The sequence below is a fragment of the Oncorhynchus mykiss genome, unplaced genomic scaffold (assembly GCF_013265735.2).
Source record: "Oncorhynchus mykiss isolate Arlee unplaced genomic scaffold, USDA_OmykA_1.1 un_scaffold_87, whole genome shotgun sequence".
NCBI classification, from domain to species: domain Eukaryota; kingdom Metazoa; phylum Chordata; class Actinopteri; order Salmoniformes; family Salmonidae; genus Oncorhynchus; species Oncorhynchus mykiss.
Window position 1 is genome coordinate 1,159,333 of NW_023493659.1, and position 15,000 is coordinate 1,174,332.

General features: G+C 41.7%; 1 protein-coding gene across 6 annotated transcripts in view; it reads left to right on the forward strand.

The window, feature by feature from the left end:
* LOC110515175 (glutamate receptor 2-like) overlaps positions 1-15,000 on the forward strand; it is a 64,004-nt gene that overhangs the window by 37,515 nt on the left and 11,489 nt on the right. For 3 of the 6 annotated variants that reach the window (XM_036971958.1, XM_036971960.1, XM_036971962.1), the window contains exons 13-14: positions 10,876-11,123; positions 13,801-13,915. In XM_036971958.1, the coding sequence (XP_036827853.1) occupies positions 10,876-11,123; positions 13,801-13,915 (363 nt within the window). Of the gene's footprint in view, positions 1-10,875; positions 11,124-13,800; positions 13,916-14,407; positions 14,523-15,000 lie in introns of all 6 variants that reach the window. The other 3 variants (XM_036971959.1, XM_036971961.1, XR_005041630.1) reach the window with 2 other exon arrangements.

Here is a 15,000-nt window from a genome sequence, read left to right on the forward strand (position 1 = left end):
GCCAAGAGGTCAAAGGAATTGTCTGTAGAGCTCCAAGACAAGATTGTATAGTGGCACAGATCTGGGGAAAGATACCAAAAAAAGTTTGGAATCACAAAGACTCTTTCTAGAGCTGAAGAAGGGCCTTGGTCAGGGAGGTGACTCTCTGACAGAGCTATAGTTCCTCTGTGGAGATGGGAGAACCTTCCAGAAGGACAACCATCTCTGCAGCACTCCACCAATCAGGCATTTATTGTAGAGTGGCCAGACAGAAGCCATTCTTCAGTAAAAAGGCACATGACAGCCCGCTTGGAGTTTGCCAAAAGGCACCTAAAGGACTCTCAGACCATGAGAAACAAGATTCTCTGGTCTGATGAAACCAAGATGGAACTCTTTGGCCTGAATGCCAAGCGTCTGGTAGAAACTTGGCACCATCCCTACGGTGAAGCATGGTGGTGGCAGCATCATGCTGTGGGTATGTTTTTCAGGGGCAGGGACTGGGAGACTAGTTAGGATCGAGGGAAAGATGAACGGAGCAAAGTAGAGAGAGTTCCTTGATGAAAACCTGCTCCAGAGTGCTCAGGACCTCAGACTGGGGTGATGGTTCAACTTCCAACAGGACAACGACCCTAAGCACACAGCCAAGACAACGCAGGAGTGGCTTCTGGACAAGTCTCTGAATGTCCTTGAGTGGCCCAGCCAGAGCCAAGACTTGAACCCGATCGAACATCACAGGACAGACCTGAAAATAGCTGTGCAGCGATGTTCCCCATCTAACCTGACAGAGCTTGAGAGGATCTGCAGAGAAGAATGGGAGAAGCTCCCCAAATATAGGTGTGCCAAGCTTGTAGCGTCATACCCAAGAAGACTCAGGCCTAATGAATACTCCCAGAATGCCCTGTATATAGCTGTGATCTGACAGGACAGGCCTAATGAATACTTCCAGAATGCCCTGTATATAGCTGTGATCTGACAGGACAGGCCTAATGAATACTTCCAGAATGCCCTGTATATAGCTGTGATCTGACAGGCCTAATCAATACTCAGCCTGTGTTCAGTATATCAGTGCCATCATCTTATATCCGTGGCGTTCCAAGCTGGATGGTATTTAAGAAGCTTGTCAGCAAGTGCCTGCTCTATGTAACAATCAAAAGAGCAAACCACTTCCAAAATGAACCCCTCCCTCTGGCCCCTCCCCCACAACAACAACTGAACCCCTCCCTCTGGCCCCTCCCCCACAACAACATCTGAACCCCTCCCTCTGGCCCCTCCCCCACAACAACAACATCTGAACCCCTCCCTCTGGCCCCTCCCCCACAACAACATCTGAACCCCTCCCTCTGGCCCCTTCCCCACAACAACAACATCTGAACCCCTCCCTCTGGCCCCTCCCCCACAACAGCATCTGAACCCCTCCCTCTGGCCCCTTCCCCACAACAACATCTGAACCCCTCCCTCTGGCCCCTCCCCCACAACAACAACATCTGAACCCCTCCCTCTGGTCCCTCCCCCACAACAACATCTGAACCCCTCCCTCTGACCCCTCCCCTGTCTACCTGTCTCACCTCACTGGCTATCAGGTCAACGACTACCTGTCTCACCTCACCGGCTATGAGGTCAACGAGTACCTGTCTCACCTCACTGGCTATCAGGTCAATGAGGCGGTCGTGTCTAGCTATGTACATGTATGTCCTTGTAAGAACAACAATCATTCACAACATGTGAACATGCATGAGAGCACCAGCTGTTCTGGACGACTGTGTGATCACGCTCTACGGAGCCGATGTGAGGAAGACCTTTAAACAGGTCAACATCCGCAGGGCCAGACGGATTACTCAGAACATGCGCTGACTAACTGGCAAGTGTCTTCACTGACATGTTCAACCTTTCCCTGACTGTCTGTAATACCAACATGTTTCAAGCAGACCACCATAATCCCTGTGCCCAAGAACACTAAGGTAACCTGCCTAAATGACTACCGCCCCATAGCACTCACGTCCTTAGACATGAAGTGCTTTGAAAGGCTGGTCATGGCTCACATCAACACCATCCTCCATGATACCCTAGAGCCACTCCAATTTGCATACCGCCCCTACAGATCCACAGATGATGCAATGTCTTTTCCACTCCACACTGCCCTTTCCCACCTGGACAAAAGGAACACCTATGTGAGAATGCTGTTCATTGACTACAGCTCAGCGTTCAACACCATGCCCATGAAGCTCATCACTAAGCTAAGGAACCTGGGACTAAACAACTCCCTCTGCAACTGGATCCTGGACTTCCTGATGGACCTCCCCCAGGTGGTAAGGGTAGGTAACAACACATCCACCACGCTGATCCTCAACACAGGGGACCCCTCAGGGGTGCGTACTTAGTCCCCTCCTGTACTCCCTGTTCACCCATGACTGCGTGGCCAAGCACGACTCCAACACCATCATTAAGTTTGCTGACGACGATGAGATAGGGAGGAGGTCAAACCAAATCAAATCCAATTTATTTATATAGCCCTTCGTACATCAGCTGATATCTCAAAGTGCTGTACAGAAACCCAGCCTAAAACCCCAAACAGCAAGCATTGCAGGCGTAGAAGCACGGTGGCTAGGAAAAACTCCCTAGAGGCCAAAACCTAGGAAGAAACCTAGAGAGGAACCAGGCTATGTGGGGTGGCCAGTCCTCTTCTGGCTGTGCCGGGTGGAGATTATAACAGAACATGGCCAAGATGTTCATAAATGACCAGCATGGTCGAATAATAATAAGGCAGAACAGTTGAAACTGGAGCAGCAGCACGGCCAGGTGGACTGGGGACAGCAAGGAGTCATCATGTCAGGTAGTCCTGAGGCATGGTCCTAGGGCTCAGGTCCTCCGAGAGAGAGAAAGAAAGAGAGAAAGAGAGAATTAGAGAGAGCACACTTAAATTCACACAGGACACCGAATAGGACAGGAGAAGTACTCCAGATATAACAAACTGACCCTAGCCCCCCGACACATAAACTACTGCAGCATAAATACTGGAGGCTGAGACCGGAGGGGTCAGGAGAGACCGTGGCCCCATCCGAGGACAGGTCAGAGACCTGGCTGTGTGGTGCCAGAATAACAACCTCTCCCTCAACGTGAGCTAGACAAAGGAGCTGATCGTGGACTACAGGAAAAGGCGGGCCGAACAGGCCCCTATTCGCATCGATGGGACTGTAGTGGAGCAGGTTGAGAGCTTCAAGTTCCTTGGTGTCCACATCACCAACACACTAACATGGTCCAAACACACCAAGACAGTTGAGAAGATGGCACAACAACACATTTTCCCCCTCAGGAGACTGAAAAGATTTGGCATGTGTCCCCCGATCCTCAACAATTTCCTCAGCTGCACCATCGAGAGCATCCTGACCAGTTGCCTCACCGCCTGGTATAGCAACTGCTCAGCATCTGCCCGTAAGGTGCTACAGAAGTTAGTGTGAACGGCCCAGTACTTCACTGGGGCCAAGCTTTCTGCCATCCAGGACATCTCTACCAGGTGGTGTCAGAGGAAGGCCCTAAAAATGGTCAAAGACTCCAGTCACCCAAGTCATAGACTGTTCTCTCTGCTACCGCACAGCAAGTGGTACCGGAGCCCCAAGTCTTGGTCCAAGAGGCTTCTAAACAACTTCTACCCCCAAGCCGTAATACTGCTGAACAATGTATGAAATGGCCAACTGGACTATTTACATTGCCAGAGCAGTCAGACAGACCAGAGCAGTCAGACCGGCAGACCAGACCAGAGCAGTCAGACAGACAGACCAGACCAGAGCAGTCAGACCAGAGCAGTCAGACAGACCAGAGCAGTCAGACACACACACACAAACACACACACACACACACACATCAATACGGCCCTGTACGATATCACACACACACACACACTCAATACACACACACACACACATCACTACGGCTATGTATCATATCACACGCACACACACACACACACACACACACACACACATACACACACACACACACACACACACACACACATCAATACTGCCCTGTATGATATCACACACACACACACACACCAATACGGCCATGCATCATATCACACACACACACACACACCAATACGGCCCTGTATGATATCACACACACACACACACACACACACACACACACACACACACACACACACACACACACACACACACACACACACACACACACACACACACACACACACACACCAATACGGCCATGCATCATATCACACACTCTCATAAACACATCAATAAAGCGTAATACACACATCAATACGATCAGACACATTCACATGCCTCAACGCCCAAAATGAACGGGTAGTGACAGGCTGGTAGGGGTTAGAGGCTAGGAAGCAGGGGTTAGAGGCTAGAGGCTAGGAAGCAGGGGTTAGGGAGTAGGGATTAGAGGCTAGGAAGCAGGGGTTAGGGTGTAGGGATTAGAGGCTAGGAAGCAGGGGTTAGGGTGTAGGGATTAGAGGCTAGGAAGCAGGGGTTAGGGAGTAGGGATTAGAGGCTATGAATCAGGGGTTAGGGTGTAGGGATTAGAGGCTAGGAAGCAGGGGTTAGGGTGTAGGGATTAGAGGCTAGGAATCAGGGGTTAGGGTGTAGGGATTAGAGGCTAGGAAGCAGGGGTTAGGGTGTAGGGATTAGAGGCTAGGAAGCAGGGGTTAGGGTGTAGGGATTAGAGGCTAGGAAGCAGGGGTTAGGGAGTAGGGATTAGAGGCTAGGAATCAGGGGTTAGGGTGTAGGGATTAGAGGCTAGGAAGCAGGGGTTAGGGTGTAGGGTTTAGAGGCTAGGAAGCAGGGGTTAGGGTGTAGGGATTAGAGGCTAGGAAGCAGGGGTTAGGGTGTAGGGATTAGAGAGTAGGAAGCGGGGGTTAGGGTGTAGGGATTAGAGGCTAGGAAGTAGGGGTTAGGGTGTAGGGATTAGAGAGTAGGAAGCAGGGGTTAGGGTGTAGGGATTAGAGGCTAGGAAGTAGGGGTTAGGGTGTAGGGATTAGAGGCTAGGAAGTAGGGGTTAGGGTGTAGGGATTAGAGGCTAGGAAGCAGGGGTTAGGGAGTAGGGATTAGAGGCTAGGAAGTAGGGGTTAGGGTGTAGGGTTTATGGATATATACTGAACAAAAAACAGAAACCCAACAAGCAATAATTTCAAAGATTTTACTGAGTTACACTTCATATTAGGAAATCAGTCAATTTAAATAAATGAATTAGGCCCTAATCTATGGATTTCACATGAATGTGCAGGGGCTCAGCCATGGGTGGGCCTGGGAGGGCATAGGCCTGCCCACTTAGGAATCACTGGCCACTTTAAGGAAATGAAACACTAGCCACTTTAATAATGTCTCCTTATCTTGCATTACTCATCTCATATGTATATACTGTACTCTATACTATTCCACAGTATCTTAGTCACTTTAATTGTGTGTAAATATTGCATCACCCATCTCATATGTATATTCTGTACTCTATACTATTCCACAGTATCTTAGTCACTTTAATTGTGTGTAAATACTGCATCACCCATCTCATATGTATATACTGTACTCTATACTACGCCACTGTATCTTAGTCCAATGCTGCTCTGACATGTATATATTTTTAATCCATTCCTCACTTAGATTTACGTATATTTTGGGTTGTGAAACTCTTAGATATTACTGCACTGTTGGAGCTAGAAGCGCAAGCATTTAGTTAGATATTACTGCACTGTCAGAGCTAGAAGCACAAGCATTTAGTTAGATATTACTGCACTGTCAGAGCTAGAAGCACAAGCATTTAGTTAGATATTACTGCACTGTCAGAGCTAGAAGCACAAGCATTTAGTTAGATATTACTGCACTGTCAGAGCTAGAAGCACAAGCATTTAGTTAGATATTACTGCACTGTTGGAGCTAGAAGCACAAGCATTTAGTTAGATATTACTGGTTAGATATTACTGCACTGTCAGAGCTAGAAGCACAAGCATTTAGTTAGATATTACTGCCCTGTCGGAGCTGGAAGCACAAGCATTTAGTTAGATATTACTGCACTGTCAGAGCTAGAAGCACAAGCATTTAGTTAGATATTACTGCCCTGTCGGAGCTAGAAGCACAAGCATTTCACTACACTCGCAATAACATCTGCTAACCATGTGTATGTGACCAATAGCATCTGCTAACCATGTGTATGTGACCAATAGCATCTGCTAACCATGTGTATGTGACCAATAGCATCTGCTAACCATGTGTATGTGACCAATAGCATCTGCTAACCATGTGTATGTAACCAATAGCATCTGCTAACCATGTGTATGTGACCAATAACATCTGCTAACCATGTGTATGTGACCAATAACATCTGCTAACCATGTGTATGTGACCAATAGCATCTGCTAACCGTGTGTATGTGACCAATAGCATCTGCTAACCATGTGTATGTAACCAATAGCATCTGCTAACCATGTGTATGTAACCAATAGCATCTGCTAAACATGTGTATGGGACCAATAAATTTGATTTGATTTTCACTTGGGAGCCAGGCCCACCCACTGGGGAGCCAGGCCCAGCCAATCAGAATGAGTTTTCCCCACAAAGGGCTTTATTACAGACAGAAATACTCCTCAGTTTCATCAGCTGTCCGGGTGGCTGGTCTCAGACGATCTCACAGGTGAAGAACCCGGATGTGGAGGTCCTGGGCTGGCGTAGTTACTCGTAGTCTGTGGTTGAAAGGCCAGTTGGACGTACTGCCAAATTCTCTAAAACGACGCTGAAGGCGGCTTATGGTAGAGAAATTAACATTGAATTCTCAGGCAACAGCTCTGGTGGACATTCCTGCAATCAGCATGCCAACTGCATGCTCCCTCAAAACATGAGACATCTGTGGCATTGTGTTGTGACAAAACTGCTCATTTTAAACGGGCCTTTTATTGTCCCCGGCACAAGGTGCACCTGTGTAATGATCCTGCTGTTTAATCAGCTTACTGATATGCCACACCTGTCAGATGGATGGATTATCTTGACGAAGGAGAAATGCTCACTAACAGGGATGTAAACAAATGTGTGCCCAAAAATTGAAAGGAAAAAGGTTTTTATGACTATAGAACATTTCTGGGGTTTTTTTTCAGCTCATGAAACATGGGACCAACACTTTACATGTCACGCCCTGACCGTAGAGAGCTTTTAAAATATGTATATACAGTGCCTTGCGAAAGTATTCGGCCCCCTTGAACTTTGCGACCTTTTGCCACATTTCAGGTTTCAAACATAAAGATATAAAACTGTATTTTTTTGTGAAGAATCAACAACAAGTGGGACACAATCATGAAGTGGAACGACATTTATTGGATATTTCAAACTTTTTGAACAAATCAAAAACTGAAAAATGGGGCGTGCAAAATTATTCAGCCCCCTTAAGTTAATACTTTGTAGCGCCACCTTTTGCTGCGATTACAGCTGTAAGTCGCTTGGGGTATGTCTCTATCAGTTTTGCACATCGAGAGACTGACATTTTTTCCCATTCCTCCTTGCAAAACAGCTCGAGCTCAGTGAGGTTGGATGGAGAGCATTTGTGAACAGCAGTTTTCAGTTCTTTCCACAGATTCTCGATTGGATTCAGGTCTGGACTTTGACTTGGCCATTCTAACACCTGGATATGTTTATTTTTGAACCATTCCATTGTAGATTTTGCTTTATGTTTTGGATCATTGTCTTGTTGGAAGACAAATCTCCATCCCAGTCTCAGGTCTTTTGCAGACTCCATCAGGTTTTCTTCCAGAATGGTCCTGTATTTGGCTCCATCCATCTTCCCATCAATTTTAACCATCTTCCCTGTCCCTGCTGAAGAAAAGCAGGCCCAAACCATGATGCTGCCACCACCATGTTTGACAGTGGGGATGGTGTGTTCAGCTGTGTTGCTTTTACGCCAAACATAACGTTTTGCATTGTTGCCAAAAAGTTCCATTTTGGTTTCATCTGACCAGAGCACCTTCTTCCACATGTTTGGTGTGTCTCCCAGGTGGCTTGTGGCAAACTTTAAACAACACTTTTTATGGATATCTTTAAGAAATGGCTTTCTTCTTGCCACTCTTCCATAAAGGCCAGATTTGTGCAATATACGACTGATTGTTGTCCTACTGGCAGAGTCTCCCACCTCAGCTGTAGATCTCTGCAGTTCATCCAGAGTGATCATGGGCCTCTTGGCTGCATCTCTGATCAGTCTTCTCCTTGTATGAGCTGAAAGTTTAGAGGGACGGCCAGGTCTTGGTAGATTTGCAGTGGTCTGATACTCCTTCCATTTCAATATTATCGCTTGCACAGTGCTCCTTGGGATGTTTAAAGCTTGGGAAATCTTTTTGTATCCAAATCCGGCTTTAAACTTCTTCACAACAGTATCTCGGACCTGCCTGGTGTGTTCCTTGTTCTTCATGATGCTCTCTGCGCTTTTAACGGACCTCTGAGACTATCACAGTGCAGGTGCATTTATACGGAGACTTGATTACACACAGGTGGATGGTATTTATCATCATTAGTCATTTAGGTCAACATTGGATCATTCAGAGATCCTCACTGAACTTCTGGAGAGAGTTTGCTGCACTGAAAGTAAAGGGGCTGAATAATTTTGCACGCCCAATTTTTCAGTTTTTGATTTGTTAAAAAAGTTTGAAATATCCAATAAATGTCGTTCCACTTCATGATTGTGTCCCATTTGTTGTTGATTCTTCACAAACAAATACAGTTTTATATCTTTATGTTTGAAGCCTGAAATGTGGCAAAAGGTCGCAAAGTTCAAGGGGGCCGAATACTTTCGCAAGGCACTGTATTTCCATATTCCCGTTAGGATTTGCCTACTCTGTGAAGTGTGTGTGTGCTGAATCTCAAATCGCCCTCCTTCTAAGCAATGACATTTTTTAGAAACTTTGGCAAAAGGGTTTGTTACAGATTGTAGTTTTGGAAACAGAAAACTGTATGGAGATCAAATGTTTCATTGATGAGAACGTGTGCAGAATGTCGTCCAAAACAAGTCAAACATTGAAATACCTTTATAGAATGTAAAGTAACGACCCAAACCGGTCTGTGTATCAAAACCTGTATATAGTAGAATACACTGGTCTGTGTATCAACACCTGTATATAGTAGAATACACTGGTCTGTGTATCAACACCTGTATATAGTAGAATACACTGGTCTGTGTATCAACACCTGTATATAGTAAAATACACCGGTCTGTGTATCAAAACCTGTATATAGTAGAATACACTGGTCTGTGTATCAACACCTGTATATAGTAGAATACACTGGTCTGTGTATCAAAACCTGTATATAGTAGAATACACTGGTCTGTGTATCAACACCTGTATATAGTAGAATACACCGGTCTGTGTATCAACACCTGTATATAGTAAAACACACTGGTCTGTGTATCAACACCTGTATATAGTAAAACACACTGGTCTGTGTATCAACACCTGTATATAGTAGAATACACTGGTCTGTGTATCAACACCTGTATATAGTAGAATACACTGGTCTGTGTATCAACACCTGTATATAGTAGAATACACCGGTCTGTGTATCAAAACCTGTATATAGTAGAATACACCGGTCTGTGTATCAACACCTGTATATAGTAGAATACACTGGTCTGTGTATCAAAACCTGTATATAGTAGAATACACTGGTCTGTGTATCAACACCTGTATATAGTAAAATACACTGGTCTGTGTATCAACACCTGTATATAGTAGAATACACTGGTCTGTGTATCAACACCTGTATATAGTAGAATACACTGGTCTGTGTATCAACACCTGTATATAGTAGAATACACCGGTCTGTGTATCAAAACCTGTATATAGTAGAATACACCGGTCTGTGTATCAACACCTGTATATAGTAGAATACACTGGTCTGTGTATCAAAACCTGTATATAGTAGAATACACTGGTCTGTGTATCAACACCTGTATATAGTAGAATACACTGGTCTGTGTATCAACACCTGTATATAGTAGAATACACCGGTCTGTGTATCAACACCTGTATATAGTAGAATACACTGGTCTGTGTATCAACACCTGTATATAGTAGAATACACCGGTCTGTGTATCAAAACCTGTATATAGTAGAATACACCGGTCTGTGTATCAACACCTGTATATAGTAGAATACACTGGTCTGTGTATCAAAACCTGTATATAGTAGAATACACTGGTCTGTGTATCAACACCTGTATATAGTAGAATACACCGGTCTGTGTATCAACACCTGTATATAGTAGAATACACTGGTCTGTGTATCAACACCTGTATATAGTAAAACACACCGGTCTGTGTATCAAAACCTGTATATAGTAAAATACACTGGTCTATGTATCAACACCTGTATATAGTAGAATACACTGGTCTGTGTATCAACACCTGTATATAGTAGAATACACTGGTCTGTGTATCAAAACCTGTATATAGTAGAATACACTGGTCTGTGTATCAAAACCTGTATATAGTAGAATACACCGGTCTGTGTATCAACACCTGTATATAGTAGAATACACCGGTCTATGTATCAACACCTGTATATAGTAAAATACACTGGTCTATGTATCAACACCTGTATATAGTAGAATACACTGGTCTGTGTATCAACACCTGTATATAGTAAAATACACTGGTCTGTGTATCAAAACCGGTATATAGTAGAATACGGTATACCGTCCTACACTAAGGTGTAGTTCTAATGTTTTGTCTCTCAACAGAGGTCGAAGATATTGCTGTTTGACAAGATGTGGCGGGTGTAGAGGTTAGGGTGTAGTTCTAATGTGTTGTCTCTCAACAGAGGTCGAAGATATTGCTGTTTGACAAGATGTGGCGGGTGTAGAGGTTAGGGTGTAGTTCTAATGTGTTGTCTCTCAACAGAGGTCGAAGATAGCACTGTTTGACAAGATGTGGCAGTACATGAAGTCAGCAGAGCCGTCTCCGTTTGTGAAGAAGACAGCGGAGGGGGTGCTGAGAGTCAGGAAGTCCAAGGGGAAGTACGCGTACCTTCTGGAGTCCACCATGAACGAGTACATCGAGCAGAGGAAACCCTGCGACACCATGAAGGTGGGAGGGAACCTGGACTCTAAAGGATACGGCATCGCCACGCCAAAAGGCTCCCCATTAAGGTGGGTGAGATAGTATAACAATATGTTCTCTAATGTTGTTATAGTATCTTACCTACCCTGATGATCTGAAACACAGTGGTTTATATACAGGCTAGTATAGTATAGTATAGTATAGTATAGTATAGTATAGTATAGTATAACAATATGTTCTCTAATGTTGTTATAGTATTTTACCTACCCTGATGATCTGAAACACAGTGGTTTATATACAGGCTAGTATAGTATAGTATAGTATAGTATAGTATATTATATTATAGTATAACAATATGTTCTCTAATGTTGTTATAGTATCTTACCTACCCTGATGATCTGAAACACAGTGGTTTATATACAGGCTAGTATAGTATAGTATAGTATAGTATAGTATAGTATAGTATAGTATAGTATAGTATAGTATAGTATATTATAGTATAACAATATGTTCTCTAATGTTGTTATAGTATTTTACCTACCCTGATGATCTGAAACACAGTGGTTTATATACAGGCTAGTATAGTATAGTATAGTATAGTATAGTATAGTATAGTATAGTATAGTATAGTATAGTATAGTATAACAATATGTTCTCTAATGTTGTTATAGTATCTTACCTACTCTGATGACCTGATACACAGTGATTTATATTAGAATAGTCTAGTATAATATAGTACAGTATAGTACTCCCCATTCCCAGCTCTGATCACCTGTAAGCCTAGGGAAGACAACACCTACCCCAGAGTTCTTGGCAGCTGGAAATAGAACTACACTACCTATAGTTTTTAGTGGCTGGCCACAGGACTACATTACCCATAGTTCTTAGTGGCTGGTCACAATAAACCCCCTGCAGTACCTCGGGATGGGCTTCAGGCCAATAGTTATCTTGCTTCTTCCTGATTGGCTGAAGAGAGAATGTTGTCGCTAATGCCTGGGTTGTTTTGGAGCAGCCATACTATGAGGGTCAAGATCAGGTTTGGGTTTAGGGCTAGGGGTTGGGTTAGGGAATATCAGGGTACTGAGGAAGGATGGTTGAGGAGTATGTTTACAAGGCCACTAGTGTGATCTTTAATTAGTCAATCTGCATGACTGTTGTGTTTCTTATTTGTTTAAATGCCTATCTGTTGAACTGCTGTCTGATCGCTCTGTTTCTCTGGAGTGATGTCTGTTCTCTGACACTGTGGGTCGTGACTATTATTATTATTTAGACCTGTTTATTACTGGGTCATATTATTATTATTATTATTAATATTATTATTTAGACCTGTTTATTACTGGGTCATATTATTATTATTATTATTAATATTATTATTATTATTATTACTATTATTATTATTTAGACCTGTTTACTACTGGGTCATATTATTATTATTATTAACATTATTATTATTATTATTACTATTATTATTATTTAGACCTGTTTACTACTGGGTCATATTATTATTATTATTAATATTATTAATATAATTATTATTATTAATATTATTATTATTAATATTATTATTATTATTTAGACCTGTTTATTACTGGGTCATATTATTATTAATATTATTATTAATATTATTATTATTTAGACCGGTTTACTACTGGGTCATATTATTATTATTAATATTATTATTATTATTAATATTATTATTATTACTATTATTATTATTTAGACCTGTTTATTACTGGGTCATATTATTATTATTAATATTAATAGTATTATTATTTAGTCCTGTTTATTACTGGGTCTTATTATTATTATTATTATTAATATTATTATTATTAATATTATTATTATTTAGACCTGTGTATTACTGGGTCATATTATTATCATTAATATTATTATTATTAATAATATTATTACAATTATTATTATTATTATTTAGACCTGTGTATTACTGGGTCATATTATTATTATTATTATTATTATTATTATTTAGACCTGTTTACTACTGGGTCATATTATTATTATTATTATTATTATTAATATTATTATTAATATTATTATTATTATTTAGACTTGTTTACTACTGGGTCATATTATTAATATTATTATTATTATTATTATTAATATTATTATTATTATTTAGACCTGTGTATTACTGGGTCATATTATTAATATTATTATTATTATTAATATTATTATTATTATTTAGACCTGTGTATTACTGGGTCATATTATTAATATTATTATTATTATTATTATTAATATTATTATTTTTATTTAGACCTGTTTACTACTGGGTCATATTATTAATATTATTATTATTATTATTATTAATATTATTATTTTTATTTAGACCTGTTTATTACTGGGTCATATTATTATTATTGTTATTATTATTATAATATAAACCAGTTTATTACTTGATAATTATATTATTATTATAATTATTATTATAATATAAACCAGTTTATTACTGGCTATAGCCCAAGCATGTATATTATATTATCTCATTATGTTAGCCCTCTGTACACTAGCCTTTAGCCACATTCCCAATAACAGACGCTGATACATTATGCTAAGCTAATTGCTAATGCTGATTTACAGGATTACGCTAATCCTGGTGCTAATGCTAATGGTTGTAGTAATATTAAGGTTAAGGCTAATTGCTAACAGTAATGGTAATATCTAAGTTTAAGGCTAACTGCAAAGGATCAGCTCGGGGAACAGACCTGTCACATCATCCTGTCTCACCAGTGTGTTTTATCTTGGTAGAAATGCAGTGAACCTGGCCGTGTTAAAACTGAATGAGCAGGGCCTGTTGGACAAACTGAAAAATAAATGGTGGTACGACAAGGGAGAGTGTGGCAGCGGAGGAGGAGAAAGCAAGGTTAGCCCCGCCCCCAGCCGCCACCAGGCCACAGACTGGTAACTAAGGCCAGGGAGTAAGCAGCACACACACGGCACGGCGCCGACACACACACCTCACCCCTGGGATTCTGGAGCTAATCAACTCCTTGAATGGATCAGGGGGATTGATTGATTGATTTTATTTGGCAGTCATAAAAAGCATATATATACACAGACCATTGAGCTATGTGAAGTAGAGAGGCTGTGCTCTGTGTCTGTGCTGCTTACTCAGGGTGATGCGTTGGTGCCTATCTGTCTGGATGAGCTCAATGTTCAGCCAGGACATGTAGAGCAACAAGGCCTATCGCCACCTCAATTAGACAACACATAGGAAGGCTAGATAAGGCTTAATAACAGCTGTTGTAGGGAGGCAGGAAGCTACATAAGGCTACATAACAGCTGTATGTCATGAAATAATAACATAACATAACATAGCTAATGTTATTTATGTTATTCCCCGTGCCGTGTGAAGAGTGCCAGTAAACCTAGCGGTGTTGAAACTCAGTGAACAAGGAGTCTTAGACAAGCTAAAGAACAAGTGGTGGTACGATAAAGGGGAATGTGGAACCAAGGACTCAGGAAGTAAGGTCAGTCACAGTGGGACACACACACACACTGTACACACACTGTCTGTGTCAGTCCGGCTAGTATGTGGTGCCGTTTCTAAAGATAGATTTATCAGGTCCAAATAAAGAAAACGTCCTTATAAATCAGATTGTAAAACATTAAGATGATTCAACTTTACAAACGACACCCCATAGGCTAGCAGGGTAAATAAATGTGTGGTTTGAGTTGATGAGACTGCTGTTCACATGCAGTACTGTTTAACACAGAACACACCACAGTACTTACTACACACTGTCTACACACACAAAACCAGTATGTTACAATTCCCTTCATAGGATGCCTGGAGGCAAAGTCAATAATATCCGTAGGGTGATTGGTTGAGCGTTCTTGGTCACTCTGGGCCCTTAACAAAACACAAAACATGGCAGACAATTTCTCCTCGTATCTGAAATCACATCAATGACAGTTCTTTTAAAATTAAAAGACAAATCTAAGATT